General features: G+C 53.3%; 2 protein-coding genes across 3 annotated transcripts in view; one reads left to right on the top strand and one right to left on the bottom strand.

The window, feature by feature from the left end:
* TNPO2 (transportin 2) overlaps window positions 1–12,488 on the bottom strand; it is a 30,484-nt gene extending 17,996 nt beyond the window's left edge. Inside the window, exons 1-10 of one of the 2 annotated variants that reach the window (XM_067560487.1) lie at window positions 12,069–12,488; window positions 10,489–10,602; window positions 9,981–10,056; window positions 8,547–8,696; window positions 7,474–7,580; window positions 4,893–5,026; window positions 3,588–3,669; window positions 3,177–3,299; window positions 2,196–2,314; window positions 78–138 (exon numbers count right to left, since the gene is read on the bottom strand). In XM_067560487.1, the coding sequence (XP_067416588.1) occupies window positions 78–138; window positions 2,196–2,314; window positions 3,177–3,299; window positions 3,588–3,669; window positions 4,893–5,026; window positions 7,474–7,580; window positions 8,547–8,696; window positions 9,981–10,056; window positions 10,489–10,602; window positions 12,069–12,362 (1,260 nt within the window). In that variant the 5' untranslated portion in view covers window positions 12,363–12,488. Of the gene's footprint in view, window positions 1–77; window positions 139–2,195; window positions 2,315–3,176; window positions 3,300–3,587; window positions 3,670–4,892; window positions 5,027–7,473; window positions 7,581–8,546; window positions 8,697–9,980; window positions 10,057–10,488; window positions 10,603–12,024 lie in introns of both variants that reach the window. The other variant, XM_067560488.1, reaches the window with a different exon arrangement.
* Window positions 12,489–14,375: 1,887 nt separating this feature from the next.
* Window positions 14,376–21,106, top strand: LOC137161328 (RING finger protein 11-like). The gene is made up of 3 exons (XM_067560489.1): window positions 14,376–14,613; window positions 16,564–16,733; window positions 19,009–21,106. Exons 1-3 carry the CDS (start codon window positions 14,494–14,496, stop codon window positions 19,178–19,180), a joined length of 462 nt encoding a protein of 153 aa, XP_067416590.1. The 5' UTR covers window positions 14,376–14,493; the 3' UTR covers window positions 19,181–21,106.
* Window positions 21,107–21,695: the final 589 nt, after the last annotated feature.

The raw sequence follows: 21,695 nt of genomic DNA, 5'->3' as shown, positions 1-21,695 counted from the left end.
AGCTGGGATAGGAACACAGACATCCTGGCTGTCCCACACCCACCCTCCCTTCTCTCTCTGGATCGACAGACACGTACCTTTAGCAATATGATATCGATTTCAGAGTATTTCATTCCATTCACCAAGATCGGAATCAATCTGTCAAGAGGAGGGGGAATAAGGGTGGATTCAAAAATCAAGGTCTGAGTAGAGGGAGATGGAAATCACAGAACACAGTGCAGAGCAAGGCAGGTGCCTATAGCCAGCCAGTACAAGAGCACAAACTGAGCGAGTTCTTTGTGTTCCAAATGCCTTCAATCATTCCATTACAGAAACCACTTGCAACGAGCCAACGGCTTCACACTGAAGTCTGCTTGTGCAGAGGCCTCCTAGTCAACAACTAGACAAGCACACTGGAGACTGCGGCTGTGTGTACACCTAAAATGCTACAGTGGCACTGCTACAGCACTTCAGCACAGACTCTCACTACAGCAACAGCAGGGGTTTCTCCCGTCACCACAGCTAATCCACCTCCCTGAAGGGTGGGAAACTAGGCCGACGGAAAAATTCTTCCAATAACCTACTGCTGTCTACACCAGTGGTTGGAACTGCATAGCTGTGTCCCTCAGGGATGCAGATTTTTCACACCCGAGAGATGTAACCACACCAGCGTAGACCAGCTCTGAGTAATAACCCATATCCAAACCCACTGGGCCAGGCTTCTCCTGCCTGTATAGCAGCTCTCTGCAAGGCAGACCAAGCCTTGTCTACACTAGCATTTATGCCAGAAAAACCTCTCTCGCTCAGGGTTGTGAAAAAAAAGTGACCTAAGTTTTGCTGGCATAAGCGCTTTTGCGGACAGCGCAGTGTCGGCAGGAGATGCCCTCTTCCTGACCTAGCTACTGCTGCTTGTTTAGGTGGTTTCATTATATCGGCGGGAGAGCTCTCTCCCATCAACTTAACGTGGCTACACACGTGCTCTTACAGCAGCACAGCTGTACCGATACAGCTGTGCCGCTGTTAAGTTTTAAGTGTAGACTGGCCCTGGGTTCTATCCATTTTACAGACCAGCAAACAAAAGCAACTTGCCCCTGTGGTCAATCGGTGGCAGAGCAGGAAATTGCTCCTAACTCCCAGCCCCCAGCACTCTAACCATTCAACCCCACTCACCTTCCAGAGCTGGAGATGGAATCCCAGAGTCCAGACTCCCACCTCCCCCATAAAACCCATCCTCAACTGAGTTAGTGTAAAGAGGTTCCCGTTTTTCTAAAGTGTTCCTTCCTTTTAAATAGAACTAAGTGAATTTTAAGGTGGTGCCTGCACACAGCACGGAACCCAAGTGTTGTGACTTCCAACCCCGCTATCAACGCTAGCTCACATTCCCAGAGCTGGGAATAGAACCCAGGAGTCCTGACTCCCAGCCCTGTGCTCTGTCCAGTGCCCCCATTGGGGAAGCCTTATCGAGGCTAGTGATAAATGTAAGCCTAGGGGGTGGTGAAGGCAAAGATCAGGCACTGAGCTACCCCTGTTGAAGCAGCACCAGAGCACCCAGGCCTTGAGTGGATTGATTACCTGCCTCTGAGAGCCTCTCAACCCCATGCACGTGCAGGTAAAGTACATGTAGTATGTAAAGTACATGCATGTACCAACCTCCTAAGGATGAAGCAACAAACCAATGAGACCCACACAAACCTAGCTAGGATACAGACGAGCCATACTCCGTTTCACCGTCTTGTTGATGGCCGGTTGTATTTCCTGTCAGGTACACTAGCAGGACGTCACCAGCGAACTCACACACACACCGCGGGCTAGTAAGAGCGGCAGCAAAGCTGAAGCTGAACTGGCAGTAGGCAGGCATGTGTGCAGAGGAGAGCCCATGGGTGGTGGCAAGGCACAGAGCCACAGACTTTAAGGCCAGGAGGGACGAGTAGGTTAGATAATCTGACCATGTGTATCACAGGCCAGCGCATGTCACCCACTTACCTCTGTACTGAGCCCAACCTCCCGCCCCAACTAAAAGACCCTTAAACATCAGCAGGGGAGCAAACACCCTCAAAAGCAACGGTATTCGCCTGTCCTTTCCTAGCGTGCCTCCAGGACTGCTCTCAGCCCAGCTCGCTGCACCTGTCGCCCCCGACTGGCTGCAGTGACCACCCCAAGAGGCGTCCGCAGGTCCCCGACTCTCACCCAGCTTGTACGGAAGCAAAGCTACTCACTGCACCAGATGCGAGGACAGCACCTCTTTGCAGATGGGCTGCTCTGCTAGCGTCAGCCAGAACTCGCAGGCTTCCAAGGCCACGTTCTCGTCATTGTCCTGGGTCCTCTGCAGCATGTACTGGGGAGAAGAGCAGCGACAACATAAAACGCCAGGTGCAGGGCAGGCCCGTGACTCAACCCCCTCCGCCCTAGTTTTGTTTCGCCCGCCTTGCAATGAGAACCTCATGTACTTGGCCTCCAACAACCTAACCAGTCTGGAGATGGAGCTTGGTACGCTTCTGAATGTTATTTGACATGACCAGGGTGGCCTGTGAGAGCAGGTGACTCTACTCCATGACCCAGGAGGTCCCCGACAGTCCTACAGGCTGACATGCCGGGAGACGGACCAACCTGTCTGCTCCCAAACTACGCAGGGCTCCGCACACTTCGCCGTGAGTCTCCGTGAAACCTGATGCCCCAGAAGGATGCTGGGGGCACGATGTATGGGGCATTAACCAACATTCCAGCGCTCTGTAATCAACCCAGCATCACATTGCCAGGTAGGGGCAGTCACCCGGGTCCTGACTGAATGCCAATTTGGGGAGGGAGGGGGGGGAAGAGGGAGAATTGCCTACAGTTGTGAAACTAGATGCTGCTGTTCACGCTCTGCAAACTGACATCCTAACGTATCAAGCATTAGAGCGTGAAGAGGACGTGGTCCCTGCCTCAGAAGTGATACTGGGGAAGTCCAGCTTCATGACTTGTCTGGGCATGAAGATCAAGCAGCTGCCAAAGGTGGGGGCACTCACACCGACCTGAGAATCTGATTACAGCGCAAGCCGGTTGACTAGCAGATCTGTTGTTCCTTTTCCCCACTCATGCATTTACACTACCCACCACCAAGCCCGGCGGCAGTTAATTGCTGATTCAATCCCCACGCCACGAGCACAGAAGCCCAATCAGACACAGAAGAGCCGGCGGGATCCCACTGCAGGGCTCACCTGAATGATACTGTGCATGTGAGGGATCAGACGATCGATCCGGACCTCGAGCAGCATCACCAGCGCCCGGCAGACATTCTTCCGAACCTCAGGGTCTTCATCCACCGCCAGTGCAAATAAGTGCTATGGGGAAAGAGGGATCTGAGATTCACTGACACCAGCAGTCCCTAGAGCAGGAATTTCCTTCCTGACTTCCATGGCATCGTCCCTAAGCCCTTTCCTGACGGGGCTGGAGCAGGCTCGGTTTTCAAATAGCCAGGTTATGGGGGAGCTGAGCAGGCCCATCCGAGCACACCAGCCTTGTTAGGGTGGGCCCGTCTGCCTACGCCCGTGCAGGCACAGCGCTGCACATGGGTCTGGCCATGCAGCGAGAGCGGGTTGGAACGCCTCCTGCCCAGCCTGGCTCCTCACCTCGATGAAGGTGTCGATGTTATCCATCAGCGCCTGGGCTCGGTCCATGATGAACTGGTTCACACAGGCGATCGCGTGGGATCTGAGTAAGGGGGGAAAAGTCAATGGGTCAGTGAGGCATTCCAGCTGGTCACACTGGCCACCCCTCCAAAAGGGGCTTCTAGTGAAGTAGGCAGTGTGACCCGGGTTCTATTCCTGGCTCATGCCTTAGTTTCCCCACCTGTTCAATGGAGATAATGGGATGGACTGCCTTTGAAAAGAGCTAGGAATTATTACTGGGGTGGTGAGCTCAGCTTCCCCGCACAAGGAGGTGTATATCACTGCTCAAACAGCAGCCCCAATCTAGTCATTGCAGGGCTTGACCTCGGATACGCCCATGGGTGAGGATGTTAGTGGGCCAGTACGCATTCCTGATCCCAAGGGCCATCTCAACCCTTCAGCCACTGGAGATGATGGAAGCCAGTTGCACGTAGCTCACCAGGATGGGAGCGTCTGTAGAAATCAGGGTGCCCTGCCTGGATATTAAAGAGCAGAGGGTGTTTGCCCTGGCTCTCCTGGGCTAAGTTTTCCTCCTCCACTTTGATGCAGTTGGTTATTGCACACCAGAATGGGTAGCAGAGAGGGCGAGAGGAAGGACGTGCAGTGATTAGGGTACTACCTAGAATTTGAAGATGCAAATCCCTACTCTGCCATCTTCTCTGTGTGTGACCTTGGGCAAGTTGCTTAGCCTCTCCGTGCCTCAGTTTCCCATCTGTACAATGGGGATAATAGTCCTGCCCTGCCTCACAGGGGGGTGATGAGGGTTAATACATGAAAGATGGTGAGGTGCTCAGAAGTTAGTGTGATTGGGGCCAGGTAAGTTAAGATAAACCGTACTGGAGAGATGCTACTCAAAGCACATTCTGAGCAAAACGCAGCACAGTGTCGTGCAGCAGGATCGCTGTGACAACTTGGGCAGAATTTTCACAGCTCCTTCGGGGTCAGCTGTTTCATGCTATTTAGCTTAATGCTAAGCATGAGGCCACACGTTCTGCTCATCAAGACATGGCAGGGGCGGTGTGGGGGAGAGTTCCTTCTAGACACTTGGAAGCTCATTGGTATCTCCCCAGCAATCACGGTTTGGCTCTGGTACTAGCCTAGAGACATCCCTCAAAGCAGAAAGCGAACACACTCAGGAAGGGGAAGCGTGACGTTACAAAGGGGGTGGGCTCCGTGGAGAGGTTTCACCCGCGCCAGCCTGACGGCAAAGAGCACAGAAAACAGGCCGCAGCGTTCCCCCGCACCACCAGGCAAGCTAATACGCACCTGATCTTCGGGCTGCAGTGCTTGAAGAACTGAAGGAACTTGGGAATCATGATATTCAGGGGTCGATTCAGAGCATCACTGTCCAGAAGCTCCGAAGAATCCTCACAGATCTTCTGCAAGGCACCGAAGGCCCCCTAAACACACAACAGACAGGTCAGCTCAGCTCAAAGAAGGGCCCACAAGGAAAGAGGATTCGTTACAGCCTTCTAAATAAGAACTCCATGTTACCGAGGCATCCTATAATCCAAGATTCCTTTTTAGCCTTCCCTCAGATCCTCAACCAACCACCTCAGAAAGCAGCCAGTAAAGGGCCCAGTTAAACTGAGGGTTCTTACAGGAATGTGAATCTTAAGACCTTGTGAGACAGCAGAGCACATGCTTTCCTTTAGTGGGGATACTCCTGAAAGTGGCATCCCACTGGGAGCCAGGAGTTCTGGACCCGGCCCTTCTCCCCCCCAGTTCTAAGGTTCACGTCACAGCACTTCAGTTTGCCCACTTGTAAAAACAAAATCTAGGTACTTATCTAGCCTCCATCCCAGTTTTACCTACCTACCTCAAACTGGGAGGTGTTCCTCAAGGCTGGGGAAGTACTAGCCCACTACAGGTGGGGAAATGGAGGCAGAGAGAGATGTGCCCAAGATGCCACAGGGTGTCTGTGGCACAGCTGAGATTAGCACCCAGATCTTCCGAGTCCCAGACCATGATGCCTCAACTGCAAGGCGCAACCCTGACAGCTGACCGCAGAGTGAGAAGAGTCGCATTTGAAGGGTGCTCAGGAGAGCAATGCAGAAATGGCTTTGTACGGAGAGACGCAGGGGAAAGCGACACTTGACCCATAAGTGGTTACGGAAAAGGGATGGAACACGCAGTCTATTAGCATTCCCAGACCCAGCAATGTCTTATACAAGTGCTAAGCACAACAGATGCCATTAAAGTTACTATGGTAACCACCGCTACAGAGAAGGCCACGTTAACATCACCATAAACCTAGAGAAGGCAGTATGGCCCTGAGGGCATGTCACTGGACTAGCACTCCAGACACCTGGTGCTAGTCCCAGCTCTCCCACTCACCTGCTGTGTGACCGTGGGCTTCCCCCTCTGTGCCTCAGTTTCCCCCACCCACCCTTTGTCTTGTCTATTTAGATTGTAAACTCTTTGGAACAGGGATTGTCATCCCCCACCAGCCCACCAATTTTGGATGGAAACCAATTGGGGTTTCACAGTAACTAGACAGTAACTGGACTCAAGGGCGCTCCACTGCAACATGGGGGAAAGGAGCAGCCAAGATTGATTCCTATCTGTGTCTCTGCTTTCCACAGAACCAAGCTTTGTCCCAGCCCATTGGAGAGCTCCACAGCCAAACCAATGTGCCGCTGCACCATTAGTCCCCACATCTTAAGTCTCTGACTAAACAACAGTAGCACGGATGGCGTCATCTCAACCCCTCCCCTGATCACTTTGGGAAGGTGTTCGTTTTGAAGGCCAGACAAGGCCATTTAAATGCTATTAAGCAAGGACAGTCTAAGCCCTTGTCTATGCAGGGAAACAGAGAGGAATAGCTATACCGGAATAGCGAAGATGAGTGCTGGGAAGGGAACTGTCCACTTGTATTAGGGCTCAGACTGTCCTGTTCTCTATGTTCGTCCCCCGCCCTCTCTCCCTTGACTCCAAGATGGAAGGATCAAGATTGCTGGGGGAGGGGAAGATGCAGTTTTCCTTGGCCCCCCACTTTGAGAGAGCCTCCAAACTAAGGGGCATTGCGGCCCTGTGTTATGACGGAGGGGCAGCTGGGCCAAATCTGAGCGGTGCTGCGACCCCACACATCAGGTCACAACACCTGGAGTGGGGAGCTGGGTCCACCCCCTGGGACAGGAGCCACCGCTATGGGGTGAGCTTGCCCTCCAACCTCCCCACCCAAGGCCTCCCCACCAGTGGCATTTTCTTTGGAAGAGTGGGGGCCCCAGTTTCAGATTTTGCACCAGGCTCCCCCAAAATGTCCACGCAGCTCTGTGAAGGACAGTACTTTGCCCTACCCCAGTGCTTTCCATCTAAGGAATTCTAAGTGTGCTCCTCTTATCAAGGTGTTTACGTGGTCTGCCTGTGGTGTTGGTGAAACATGAGATACTGGGGGAGGGGAGGGGGGGCTGTCGGCAGAGGGGATCATGCTGGGGACCTCTAGATCTAAAACCACAAACATCTACTCTCAGAGCTAGAAGACCCGGGTCTATCCGCTCAGAAGCTGCAGACTCATGAACTACGTACCCTGGTTCAATCCAGTGGCTAGAGAACCACACTAGTGAACAGCGAGTTACATTAGGAAAGCAGACTCATTTTACAGAGGGGAAACTGAGGCATGACGCCATAATAAAGAAACATGGACATTTATCCCCATGGGAACCGGACTGAGATTTGACAACTCAGTTCATTTCAGGGCCACCAAGCTGCAGTTTCGATTGCCACCAAGCTGGGCTGGATTCGAGCAGGTGACAGAGCGCGCTTTCTCCACGCGCAGGGTGAGAGAGCCCCCGATCTAATCCTGCGGCCCTCCCCCCACCCCCCAAATCTCCCGACACCATCTTACCTCACACGTGTTGTAGTCTTCAGAGTTCAGCAAGTTGCACAGCTGCGGCAGGAGCTCCGGCCACATCTGAAGCTCACCCTTGGAAGCGATGGTGGTAATGAGAATCCCTGCCAAGTGGAAACGCGCTCCATTTCACTCCTCACGGTAAGCTCTGGCTTGTCAGACTAAGTGTTCCACTCATTCAGTGTCTCAAAGTCACTCTCACACACCCGGGGGAGAGGGGGGGTCATTTCCCACCCCAAATAGGTATTATCACAGTGGGTTTAATCAAGCAATCCTTTAGATAGAACGCCAGCCTCCAATCCATCGAACCATGCTACAGTCGGAGCCTTGGATCCGTCTGCTACCCATGTAGCAGTAAGATAACCCTGAAGGGCTGGTCAGTTTTCCCCAGGAACCACACGTTCCAGAAACAGCGATGCTACCAGAACTGCTCAGTGCGGATCAGGACCAGAGGCTTCTACCCAAGATTGTTTCCCAGGTAAGCACGCCTTTCTCATTACAGACACATTCTTGCTCCGCATCTCTATTCTGCGCACCTTTGACCCATGCCCACTCATTTTACTGACATCAACCTGGCCTACAATTAGTTTTACCGGCTAACTAGGTCAGTAAAAGGTGCGATTGTTTTAGCAACAGATATGCTTGTAGAAGTCCTAGTACAGACACAGCATACAGAGCTGTGTAGCAGTATACATTAAGGGAAGGTCTGCTGCTTTAGCTGTGCCAGCATAGTTACGCCACCACACTTAAGTGTGGACAAGGCTAGAGTTTTTTATTCCTACTGGCCCTGCAGGAGGCGATGGAGCTACCAGGGAGCGAGCTGGGTTCTACCCCACATCCTGCAGTAGCTAAGTTCCCATCGCCCATTCTTCATTGCTGCCCAAAGTGGGCCATTGATCATTTTCTGTGGCAGTGAGCACAGCCTTGCTTTAACGGGATCATTACAATATATTCCTCCCCCGTACATGCAAATTTACTTATATGGTGTAAGCACATGCCCGGATAATGCTGTTTGATACTGGACTCTAACATCCCACAGTGCAACCCTGTCTCTTCCCCACTGCTCTTACCAATAGTGGCTCTGATGAGAGAGGAAGCATCCCCGATGTTGTTCAGACATTCCTGTTTAATGAACTCCGCCACGGGCTGAGGGAAGCTCTGATAGTGAGCCTTCACGTTGTTCTTCAGGATCAGCCCACTGAGCGAGCGAGTCGGTTCATCTGTTTCAAGACAATGTTTGGAAAGGGGGAAACAAAAATAAAGAATTCCATAAACAGCTGTCGCTGCTCACCCAAGGTGGCTGCATGTCCGTGAGTGACTAGAGGAGAAGAGACTTGTATACGTATCTAGTTTGTAAAGCACTTTGAAAGTCTGTAGGGTGAAAGGATGTCAAGCACGTGGGTTTGCTTCCCAGGTCCATGTGCCTATAATCTCAAAGCACCCAAAGGTTTAAGATGCAGCTAGCTGCCTTTTGTTGTTATAGTCGCACTATATCTTCACCTACAAACATAATGGCTTGCATTCCACTTCCAACACAACCCCCCTTTGGCTTTTCATAGCCCCTCGTGAGATGCACTCCTCCTAGGCTTTGCATCACCCCGAGACAGAGAGAATACTAGCTTCGTTTTGAAGAGGCCTCAAATGAGCAAGACGTGAACTGACTCACTGAAGAGGTCTCAGCAAGTTCAGCTGGGAATAGAACCAAGGGGTACTGACTCCGGGGTACCCCTGCTGTAACCTCTAGCCCACAATCTCCCCCACGGCTGGGAACAGACCACTGTAGTACCAAGTTGGAGAAGGCCAGCCCAGTGGTTAGAGCACTAGCCTGTGACAAGGCTTCAGTTCCTGCTCCACCTGAGAAATCTTGGGCAAGACATTTAGCCTCATCGTGCCTCAGTTCCCCATCTGTACAATGGATATAAATAACACTGCTCTGCCTCCCGGGCATATGTGAAAGGATAAAAGATTGTGAAGCACCGAGATATATGGTGACGGGAGGGCATGTTAGTACCTAAGAACCATAGACTTCCCATCTCCTGCTCCAGTCTCCCTCTCACAGTGAGGCAGAGAATCCAGGAGTCCCAGATCCCTGTTCTAACCACTGCCTCAACTACATTCTTCGGAAAGTCAATCACTTGAGAGAGAGCCTAGTTTCTGCAAGAACACCTCCAGAAAGATCATTCCTAAAGCATTATCTTCCAGCTATTCACAAGGAAATCTCAGTAGGCATTTAAAGTTTACAAAATACTCAAGCAAAAATCTTGAGGGGCTTAAGGTGTCAGCCCTGGACTGGATACAAACTCATTTAACAAGCAAGATGGCTTAACTCAGATGTGTCTGTGGAGCACCACCTCAAGGAAACCCACCTCGGAACACTCACAATTTTCTCTTCTATGCCAACAATCCCCAGGTAAGGAATTTCACATGTAAGAGACACTTAACGGCCCAGGGACAAGTCCCCATGTATCTTCCATGCACTTTCATCGCGGCAGAGAACAGCGTACCTTCAGATTTCAGCCGTGTCAAAACAAATATCAGGTAGTTATTGAAGTCAGGGAATTGGTTCAGTTGCTTCAGTTTCTACAGTGCTAGGTTAAGGAAAAAGGCTCACAGCACAGCACAGGGATTTTAAAGGAAGGCTGATGCCCAGCATCTGTTTGGACCAGATCTTTGCAAAATTAAGGACCACATGGGCACCTTACCAAGCTCCATGTCAGAGGCATAGATTCTTCTAAGATAAAAGTAATAAACCCACAGACATGAGTCCTTTGCCTGTAACATCTCTACAGAGAAACTGCTTCTTGTTAAGCCTTCCTATGGCTACTTCTGTCCTCACGCTGCTCTAAAAAGGACAGACAACGTCCCCCTGTTTTAAGGCTATGCAGGAGACCGCGGCTTAAAGGGAATCAATTATCGGCACAATTTCCACAGCAATGAGCTGGTGAAACAAACACACCCAACTCGGTTCTGCAAAGACTTCCTAGAGCACAGCCTGGCTTATTCCAAGGATACATCTTGGACCACACGCTGGGTGGCCGTGTTAGGAGACTGGGAATCTTTGAGTAACTGCAACACTTGCTGTAGCCCCTGCTCATCTGGCTGCCAATCCATGGTGTAGGGCTGGAACTACACAGAAAGGAAAAGAGGTTAAGGACACTCCGTTCAGTGCATCTCACTAAAGTTGACAGAGCGTGAGGCATGGCAGAACTCTGGCTGTTGGCCATGCTGGACCTGCACTAGCTATGACTGGGCATGGTTCTGATCCACGAACAGAAAGCTGCATAAGAAAAGGACTTCTCAAGGCACATAGATCCTTCCTGCCTCTCTACAGAGGCAAGAAAAGTTTCTGCTGCTTCCGCAAAGACCAGACTTACTGAAAATGCTCTTTAAGATTTTGGGAGGGGAAGGGAGGGGGTTAGCCGGGATAATATTAGAGTAACATGTTAAGAGCCGGAGCTCCATCCACCGCCCATTTAAGTCAATGGGAGTTTTCCCAGGAGCTTCAACGGGAGCTCATGGGATGGAAGAGACACCCCGTTCTGCTTCTCTGCAGCCTCACATCTATCTGCAGAGAAGCATGGATCTAGGAATAAAGGCAGGGGAACCGATGGAGAAAGTTCAGGCTGACGATGGGAAAGGTTTCCTTATTGCAAGGGACCCACTGGACTGCAGAATCGACTTCCCAAGGGAAGCACCATCATGTGAGATATTTAGAATTGGACCAGGGGGGGAAAAAACATGTTGGGGGCACTAGGGGAACCCCATAACTTCTATGGTCCCCCAAACACTTTCCACCAGGAAACCAAGCCATGCGGGGCGCTCAGCGGAAGAGGAGCACTCAGTGGATTTAGGGACGAAGAGGAGATTTTTCAGAGGGGCGTGCAGGAGGTATTTCCTCATCTTCTCGCCGGCGCAAGTGTTCTTGGAACCGGGTGCTGCACCACCACCGCTCACAGCCCGGAGAGACACGTGGAGAGAGACGTAGCCTGCACCCTCCCCCCCCATTTCCTCTGAGCCTCACCCTTTCCAGAACAGACCCCATTCCCGCCCAGCGCCTAGCCTGGCACCAGCCTGCTCTAGACCCCCGCTTCCCAGCCCCACATCGCCCTCCCCGGCCCCACCCAGCCCCAGGACGAGGCCAGGTTTCGGGATTACCTCGCATGGGGCCCTGAGCGGGCAGGGAAGGGAAGGGGAGGGGAGGGGAGGGGAGAGGGTCCCTCCCTTCTTACCCCACCACCCTGCCCCTGCCCCTGCCCCTCCGTCCGTCCGTCCGTCCGTCCGTCCTCCCCCGCCCCAAATGCTTCTCCCCCTCCCCCGGCTCACCCTCCAGGGACTGGCCCCCCCCAAGTCTCACCCTGGAGCCCTCCCCCACCCCCAGCCCCCCCCCCATGTGACCCCCGAACCACCCCACCCCGCCTCGGCTCACGCACCCCCCCGCCCCCCACGCTCGGCAGCCACGCCGCCCCCGCCCGCCTCTCGCAGGCCCCGGAGGGCGGGCGGGCGAGCGCTGCGGCCTAGCTGGCCCGGCCCGGCCCGGCCCGGCGGTACCTGCCCGGCTAGCAGGGGCGGGCGCGGCGGCCTCTCTCGCTCACGCGGCTGGCGGCGGCTCCCGCTGCCCGGCCCAGAGGAGAAGGAGGCGGCAGCAACGGCGGCAGCAGCAGCAGCAAAATGAGGCGAACGCGACACGCGGGCGCTGACCCCGGCCGGCCGCCGTCCCCCGCCCTCCGGCTACCGCCCCACGTGACGGGAGGGAGGGAAACCGGGAGCGTCACGTGGTGAGAAAAGGGGCGGGAAGAAGCGGGGTACCGGTCACGTGATAGGAGGAAGGGGTGGGCACGGCTCCCAGAGAGAGGTAGCGGCCTAGCCACGCCCCCTTGGCCCAACATTTGAACCAGCCGCAATTGAGCGGGGGCGGGGCCCGGGACTGCCCTGGGTTCTGCGTGCGCAGCGCAGCCGGCCGGGCAGTGGCGTCTAATGGTTGGGGTGAGGGACTCCTAAGTTCCCCTCCCAGCTCTGGGAGGAGAGTGGGGTCTAGTGGTGAGAGCCCAGGGGGCTGGGAGCCGGGACAGCTGTTTTTTCCCCACCCGCACTTGTGGGCTAGGGGCTAGTTCCAGCTCAGAGGGGCGTGTCGAGTGATGGTGGGATGGGAGCCAGGACTGGGGGGTCTAACCCGTACTCCGGAAGGGACGGGGATCTAGTGGTTATTTTTGTATTACAGTAGCAGCTAACCTGGCATATGTGGTGTACATGTCTGCGGCCTGGTCTGCACACATGGTCACACTGGTTTAACTATAGGTGGTCATTTTAAAACCAGTTTGGTTACATCAATACAGTTTTGTCTGTGGATGCTTTTAAATCAGTTGAAATGTGGCTCATGTTGTTTTTAGTGGGCCCTCGCACACTAAACCACTCCGATCAGTTTTACACTGAGATAAATGTGGCCACCTAGGAGTTTGAACTGGTTTTACTAAACCAATAGAAAGTGGTGTGTAGGACAATACAGTGGCAGTCCACACCCCCAAAGAGTTTACACTCAAAATAGAGTAGACCCACAGCAAGGTGAGAGCAGAAACTGAGGCACAGAGAAAGGAAGTAACTTGCCTAAGGTCAGGTGGCAGGTCAGTAGCAAAGTCAGGATAGAACCCAGGTGTCCTGAGTTCCAGTCCAGTGTTCATCTTCTAGATTTACAGGGCCAGAAACACGGGGTGAAATTGTCTGACCTGTGTTATGTAACCGTCCAAGCTAGATGATCACGGTGACCCCTTTTAGCCTTAAAAATCTAAGACCCGATGAAACACTGGAGACCAATGATTCCTCTGCTGAGGATTCAACACCCCCCAGGTTACACCGTTAGAAATTCCGCAGGTGATCTGAATCATTCCAAAAGAACCTTCCATCAAGACCAGCATAAGCCCTTTGGGGCTAGAGGTCCTAGGTTAGTTTGTGTGTGGAGAACACTGAGCATGCTACAGGAGCTACTGGAAACAATCCCAATTTGGTCATTACAAAAAACCAATCACCTTTTGAAAACCCCAATTAAGACCCAGGAAATACAAGATAAAGCCACGTGCTGAAAGCAAAGATTGTCTTTTTGTTCTGTACTTGTCCAACACCTACCACAAAGGGTCTTGGCAATGACTGAGGCTCCCAGGTGCTACTGTAATATACATAATATATAATGTACAGCATCTAGCACAATGGGGTCCAGGTCCATGATGGAGGCTCCTACACACCACCACAATATAAGAAGTAATAAAACACTCTCACACATACCCACGCACAAACACACACTGGCCACTCCCCTAGCAAACCAGCCCTGCTCAATCAGCTAATGACAACCTTAACTCTGCCCCCTATTTGATGGCAGTGTGTGATGATGAATCTGAAATCACAGGAAAAAACCTTCCAGGCTTTCTTCGTGCATCCTGAAGAAGCAAATGGGTAGGATCCAGGCCGGAGAAAGTGAAGCAGTTAGTCCAAGGACAGATATGATCCCAGGTTATGAAGCTCATGTGGGGTGAATCAAATTGATTCCCAAGTGCATTTTCACCAGCATGGCCACCCAGGGAACAAAATGCCTTTCGGCACTGGAGACATGGGGGGGCTACCCTTCTTTACACCCCCATTCCTCCTCACCCCCCTTCCACCCAGCCTCCTTCTCCTTCTCCTCCCCTACTGCCTATCTCCCCTCCTCCCCCAAGCCATTCCCTGCTCCGCCCCTTTCCTCATTGCCCCTCCCCTCATTCCACATCTGCCCCCTCCCCCCCGCTCCTCCCCCTTTCTCCTACCCCCTCCCCCCGCTCCTCCTCCACCCGCCCCATCTCCCCGCTGCGCACGCGCGGAGCCCCACCAAACGCGCCAGGACTCCGATTCCCGTGGTGCCCCGGGGCGGAGGGCAGTACCATTGCCCGGAGGGGGGCGCGGACGCCGCCGCTGTCTGCCCTTCCCCCCAGCGGAGGGCCAGGGCCAGGGACCGGGGAGGCAGGCAGGCAGAGGCCGGCCGGGCGCCGGGCGGGGATGGGGAACTGCCTCTCCTCGCAGGCGGCCGATGACCTCTCGCTGCTCAACGACTCAGGGGACGGGGCCAGCCTGGGGCCCGGGGACCCACCGCCCCCCCCCGCGCCGCCGCCCTACCAGGTACCGGGGGGGGCCGTGGGGGGCAGGAGAGCATAGGGGGTTGGGGGGGCCATGGGCCCCGTGGGGGGACCCTGGGGAGCGGAGAAGCGCCCGTGGGAGCCTGTGGTGGGGGGACCTGGCCTGAAGGGGGAACCCAAGGGAAGGGGCACCCCGGGGGAGTGTGGGGGGAGCCCTGGGGGCGGCCCCTAGGGGAGGGAGGGGCCCTGGGCTGGGGGCAGCCTAGGGAGGAGGTGGAGGGTGGCCCTTGGGGGGGACCCAAGGCGGGGGAGGGATGTAGTGGGGGGAGAAGTGTGGCCCATGTGGGGGGTGGGTTGCCAGGAGAGGAGAGTAGCTGGGGGGGTCTGGGGGTGCTGGCCCCTAGGGGGGATAAACTCGCCATGCAGCTGGAGGAGTGACCCCTGGGGGGTTGGCAGCCACATGGGGGAAGCGAGGGGGTGACTTGGGGTAGCTGGCTTTGCAGCTGGGGGAGGGGAGCAGCTAGGGGTGTGGCCCATGGGGGTGTGTGTGTGTGGGGGCGTGCAGCTCATGTAGAGTGTTGGGGGTGGCCCAGAGCGGGACTTCCTTTGGGAAGGGCACTGGGAGTGTGGGGGGGGGGGAATGTCTCCTACCTGGCCCAGCCAGCAGCTCTCCCAGTCCGGTACGGGGACATTGGGACAGCAGGATCCCCCCAGGAACACCTGGGTTCCAGGCTTATTCTCTGCCCCTTGCCAGCCTTGGGCAGGAAGTCAGGCTGCATTTCCGACCGTCTCCCATCAGCACCTCCTGCAAACCGGGAGCCAGAGCAGCCCATCTTGTCCCACTTGGGATCATCCTCTTGGGCTATTCCCAGGCTTTTGGTCCTAGTTTGAAGCAATGGGGCTTCCCACCGCCTCCCCTGGGAAAGCTGTTCCACCCTGATACTCGGTGCACCCTTTGCTCAATTTCAGTCTAGCTCCACCCTAACCAATTCCTCTCCGGGCTTGGTGTCTCCACCCTGCAGACACAGCTGTCTCCTGGGTGCTCTAGAAACATCTAGTTAGATTGGAGGAGATCTGCTCAGAGCCCTGTACATGCTAAAGCACCTATTGCCTTGGTAGACAAACACTGGACAGGGCTCGGAAGCAGCATAACGGCCCAGAGCAGTTGGTGTCCTTCGGTGTTGCAGGGGGATGGGTGTGTATAGTCTGGGGGGGACAGGAGGGTATTACCGTGTGCATGTTTGTTTCTGGATGAATGGCTTTACACTGTGCCCTTAGGTCTTACCACAGCCATGGCATCCAGCTGGGTGGGTCTGCCGGAAATGGCTGGGTCTCCAGCCTGGTGCTTCCTCAGATTGGTGCTTCAGTTCAGCAACACCTGTCAGCCGCCCTGCGGTGGGAGGCAAACAATCGGGCTCTTAAAACTCCCTTCTGTCATGAGGCCTGGAAAACCTTGACACCAGTTAGGCAGCTGCAGTGCCTGTTGTGCTGACCAGTCTTGTTTCCTTGGGCTTCCCTGTCTGTCTATATCCACCTGTCATCTCTTGTCTTACGCTTGGATTGGAAGCTCTTTGGAGCAGGGACTGTCTTTTTGGTCTGTTTGCACAGTGCCTAGCACACTGGGGTCCTGATCCCTGACTGGGGCTCTGGTTGCTACCGTAATCCTCCTAATAAATAATGTACAGCACCTAGCACAATGGGGTCTTGGTCCGGGACTAAGGCTCCTAGGTGCTACAGCAGTACAAATAAGGACTCTTCTACTTGGTTAGACTCTGCAATTAACTCCAGAAATAGCATAATAGAAATGCTGGACCGGAAGGAACCTCAAGAGGTCATCTATTCCCCCCCTCGTCCCCGGCCCCCCGGCAGTGTTAAGTCTACCTATCCCATCCCTGACAGCTGTTTGTCTTGTATTAAAATCAGGAGGAGCGGGGCAGCTCAGCCCCTGGGTGCCTGTTACCAGGGTAATGAGTCCTGTCTCTTGGTTTTGAAGGAACATGAGCCCATCCCAGTGTACCACCCCACGCCGAGCCAGACCCGACTTGCCACGCAGCTAACGGAAGAGGAACAGATCCGAATCGCCCAGCGGATCGGGCTGATCCAGCACCTGCCCAAAGGGATCTTCGATCCGGGCACGGAACCATCGGAAAAAAAAGTGAAAGAGTACGTCCTTTGCTTCTAACGCCCTTCGTTTCTTCTCTGAGCCTGGGCTGAGTTGTGAGGGCTGACCGTAAAGCTGAACAATCCGCCCCTAATGCACGTCTAAACAGTCCTTCGAATTTACTGCCTAGGTTTGCGGTAACTCCAAAATTGTCATGGAAACTTTCCAGCCTTTGCAGAAAATCGATCCCCCCCCCCTCCCCTCCCCAGGAAAAATAACGTGCTAGCTCCATGCCTGCGGCATTGCACAAGGCTGGATGACGGCTGCCTAGAATGGAAAGTTTTGAGGATCAGGTCCTTGTCTTCATAGCTCTTTGCTAGAGCAGCCAGCATGCCATTCGCCCTCTACAAATATTTTTCTACCCAGTGGGCTGGTCCCACTTCTCCCAAACTGCTTAATTTGATCTTCGAACCCTTTCCCAAGCATAACACAGCCCCGGTTCCTCCTTGAAAGGTAGGTGCTTGTTACATTTGGCGTTTCAAAGTTCAGCTGGTGTTTGGGAGAGTCTCCCATTGGGAGGTGGCGCGCGGGGAAGTAATCTGCTTTTTCTGTTTAGAATAGGGCACCTCTTGTACTCTGTAAATATCTCTCACAGAGTACAAGGTCAGGAAGGGACTATTAGCGCATCTAGTCCAGGGGTTCTCAAACTGGGGGGTTGCAACCCCTTGGGGGTCACGAGCTGTCAGCCCTGGCTGCCTGGGAGGTCCCACTCAGAGGCTTGCTCTGTGAAAGGGGTCACCAGTACAAGAAGTTTGAGAACCACTGATCTAGTCTGACCTCCTGTATATCACAGGCCATTCAATTCCACCCAGATCCCTTTGGATTGAGCCCAATGACTTCACTTAAACCAAAGCATTTCAGTCTTCAAGAGACTAAACTCTGCTCCGGGCAGAGAGCAGGAGAGAGATCAAGCTGACGCCACGCCTGAGGCCCCTGCAATGACAGGGAATTGATTAGGTGACAAATGCCTAGATCTCAAAATGCTTGAGGAGTTTTCCAACCTCTAATCACCTGTATAGTCAGGAAATCAAATTGGAAAACAGTCCAGTCCAAAACCCAGTGTATTAAAGTTACAGGCATGTGAAAAAGGGAATGGAAATCACTTTGCGATCCTATCCATTCACCAACACCTTGAATGCTGTGTTCAGCTGGGTTCACCCTGCTCAGATAGATGTAGGAGATGGTGCTTAATTTGTAATGAAAGAGGTTTTGCTTTCATAACACACGTGGCAAGCTCAGATGTGCCGGGACTATGAACTGCCCACCCTGGCACAGATTAAGCACTGGTAGCAGATACAAGGCAGAGACTGGCAAGGAAAATGGTGAGAGGCATGGAAAGATTTCCATGGGAGGAGAGATTGGATGGGGCTGAGTAGGAGGGGACGTGGTAGCAGTGTGAACGTGAATGGGGTGCTCTTTATCTCTCCGTCATACAGAATCAAAGGGACAATCAGTGAGGCCTAAAGGAAAAACTGTTGAAAGCTGCTGAAAGGAAATGACTTTGGCACAGTACATGATCCAGCCTGTGGAACTCTCTGCCACAGGATAGCTTGCTTAGTGGGGGTTTAAAACCAGCATGGGCGTTCTTAGGGCTATTGAGAACACACAGGGTTACGTTAGGTGGGATGCAGACTTCTAAAGGGTGTAAATCCCCCATTGACTGACTGGTTAGCAACAAATTTCCCCTTAGGGAGGGTTATTCCTTCATTGGCCACTGAGGGGTGCTTTCACCTTTCTGGGAAGCAGCTGGTTTGGGGCACTGTGGGAGGTAGGGTCCTGGCCCAAATGGACCCACTGGTCCAATGCAGCCTTGTAGTTCCTGGCATCAAATCCAGAGGCAGTTGATTGTACTCAGCTCCATGCATCAGCTGAAGACTCCTCCCTCTGAGCATATGCAGGGTTAACTGCCCAGGAGGCGTTGGCTGGGCTATGCACTGGAGGTCTCTGTATGCTGTCCTGGCAGAGCAAAGGAGCTGTAAACAGCCCCCCACACACACCCAGGGGGCCTCCCTGGCCCGTGTGAAGCTGGTGTGAGGGCTCTGCACCTGCCATGCTCCTGGCATAGGGGGCAGAGCAAGGGCATGGTCAAAGCACACAGCACTGTGGCTTTTGTTTTTTTCCCTGGGCTTGGGGGAAACGGCATGAACTAGATCAGTCCCAAGGCTGCTCTAACTTAACAGGCTCCTGAATATAGGGGGCGTAAAGCCCCAAGGACAGGGATGGAGATAATGGAGCCAGGTACTTCCCCACTAACAGCAAGCACCTCTCTGGCCACAGGTGTGTGATCTGCATGCTGGATTTCGTGTACGGAGACCCCATCCGGTTCCTGCCCTGCCTGCATATCTACCACGTGGACTGCATTGACGACTGGCTGATGCGCTCCTTCACCTGCCCTTCCTGCATGGAGCCAGTCGACGCTGCTCTGCTGGCCTCCTATGAGACTAATTGAGGCCGAGTGTCGGCATCGTGCCCCACGCTGATGCTTCGAGGCTGGGGACGCAAGGGGAGCACGGAAGAGCTCGGCGGGCTGGGGGTTGTTCGTTTTGCACACTCATGGGGTACACCAAAGACTCCTGCGGCAAGGAACTCCAGCCCTGCTGCCTTGTGGATCATCCACAGCCGTTAGAATGTGGCTCCGACTGCATGTCGGTGAAAGGCTGCTTCTTGCAGTCTCTGTATTAGTGTCAGGCTGAGACTTGGAAGAAGTCAGAGCTGGAGGGCCTGGCTTTTACCTGAGTTTAAAAGCTGGCCTTGGTATTTAAAGCCCCCTTCCTGAGCCCTCCCAGAAAGCAGTACCCGCCCGTGCCACGCAGCCTCTCCGACTGGCTCCTTAGCAGGCAGTGTCTGACTCTGATGGGGTGGAGTGTAGGGGCTGCAGCCCCTGGGTGAGTGTTGACGGTATTAGTGTAACACGGATGTGAAAGAGCAGATGAACGAATGAGGTTAAATAAAATACAGGTGCTGAGCCCCTCGGTAACAGAGAGAAGGTGCAAGATCTTAAAGGCGCAGGGCTTGTGCTGCTCAAGAACTAGCTTCTTGAGGGATTCTTTTGTTCATCTGTGCTTTAAATAGTCACAACTCCACTCCCTGCGCACCTGCTGTTTCGTTCCCGGTGGGTGGCAGCTGTGCTTTTAACCCCTTGACTGGCTCTGAAACCAAAGCGACCCCCCAGCTGGGCTGCAGCGAGGGGAGCTGCTCTAGGGCTTATTTTCCCTAGTTGCTGTTGCTCAAACAGGAGTGTCTGCACAGCAGCCTTCTCCCTTTAGGGGGTGACTTTAAGTAGCAATGTTACAGCAGGGCCCTTAGCGATCCTAGCACGACCAATGACACACCACACAGGCGCTAACCCCCTTAGCATAAAACTCGGGTTTAAGGAGGCAGGGAAACCCAACCCTGCTCATTTTATCTCTTCTGCTTTCGAGATTATTTTCACCCATCAGACAATGTTTTAATATTCCAGCGGGCACATCTGCCTGAATAAAGCTATTGCCTGGAGGAATTTCCCCCCCTCCCCAAAAGGTTTTATAAATTGTTTCCATTTTCCAAAATTGTTTTCATTAAGCCAAATCTGCTTGGCACAACATGATTTTTATCGTGTCACAACTGAATGGATTTAAATAACCGAATACAGATTTCTTCCCTAGTGCTATTTTAAATGGGTTAAGTAGCGTATGCCAGGTTTAATACAGTTGTTCTTGCTGAATTTTCTCCTTTTTAAAAGGGGGGCACCAGTTATTTTGTTCCCTTTAATTGCAGCTTTAATATCAGCCATTAAACCCTACAATAAACGGACTTGCCTTCTGAGTTGGCTGACATGGCAATGAAGAAGAATCCAAACTACTTATGAGTAGAAAATTGGAAGCTTAGAGGCAAAGTCTGCTCCCTGAAATAGGAAGTTTTCCTTAGCACGAGGGGAGAACCAGGATCTTCCCCTGTTGCCTTGACACTTAAACCCACTCTCATGAAGCCAGCTAGTTTGCCTTCCACAGACTCAGCGGTCAAATGCTCCTAGTGCAGGAATCGACCCACCCCGCCAGCGGCTAGCACAATGTTTAGCGAGTTGCCATTTGGATAGATGGTCCTGTGCTGTGTTAGCAGCTGACAGGGCTTTCCAGTTACATATTGTCCTTAACAAGGATTTAGCGCTTGAAAGTTAAGACTGATGTACATTGCATTCGAACTGAACAATAAAATAGATTGCCTCTGAGTGCTTGGCAGTGTGGATTTTTGGTGGGAAGCCTCTGAGGGTTCATACTCTGCAATCAGAGCCTTCAGTATCTTAACTCCTCCCACCTAGAGGGGGTAAATGTCAGCGCCCCATGTCTTGATGGGGAATAGAACCAAAGGGCACTGACAAGCAGCAGCACGAGACCACGTTTCACGACCCCTGTAGCCATCTCTGTCTGCATCACCTCCTGCCCTGTAGATGAGCAGATACAACTATGGGAATGGTTTGTGGGGGAAAGTAACGTACTTCTCATGCAGCTAGAACTCAGGCAGGAGTGTGTGACTAAGCCATGCGGCTGGCAGGCCAGGCCATGTCAGTGATACAAGGGCAATGCTAGCTGCTGTAATAGGAGGTGCTTGTGAGAGGCTTAACCCTGTGCAAACTCTATCTGGGGTTTCTCCACCCAAACTGCTACCCACCATCACAAGAGATTCCAGCAGCTGTGGCTACAACCTCCTGCTGTATTAACTTCCATGATCCTGTGTGGGAGAGTGCTTCTGGTCTACGCCCTTCCTGGCCTGGTTTATTTTCTTCCTCTATCATCAGTTGCTGATCCTTAGTTCTTCTTTGCTGGAGGCTGGCTTTGAGGCGTGACCAGTACTCAACACACCTGGGGCAATACTCATTTAAACTTCCCTATAGAAGGCAAAGGAGAGATTTTAGGCACTGGGACAACTCTGCTGATCCCCCTGGAGTCAAGCTTTCCCTATTGAGCCCTTTTCCCTCCTCCTTGCAA

This window comes from Emydura macquarii, unplaced genomic scaffold (genome assembly GCF_026122565.2).
Source record: "Emydura macquarii macquarii isolate MOO-44397 ecotype Brisbane River unplaced genomic scaffold, CSIRO-AGI_Emac_v2 contig_2292, whole genome shotgun sequence".
Taxonomy (NCBI): domain Eukaryota; kingdom Metazoa; phylum Chordata; order Testudines; family Chelidae; genus Emydura; species Emydura macquarii.
This window is presented reverse-complemented; position numbering and strand designations above follow the sequence as displayed.

Coding starts and splice junctions, on each gene's coding strand:
- LOC137161328 (XM_067560489.1), top strand. CDS start 14,494: ATGGGGAACTGCCTCTCCTCGCAGGCGGCCGATGACCTCTCGCTGCTC. Junction 14,614..16,563: donor CCGCGCCGCCGCCCTACCAG/GTACCGGGGGGG, acceptor TTGGTTTTGAAG/GAACATGAGCCCATCCCAGT. Junction 16,734..19,008: donor TCGGAAAAAAAAGTGAAAGA/GTACGTCCTTTG, acceptor CTCTGGCCACAG/GTGTGTGATCTGCATGCTGG.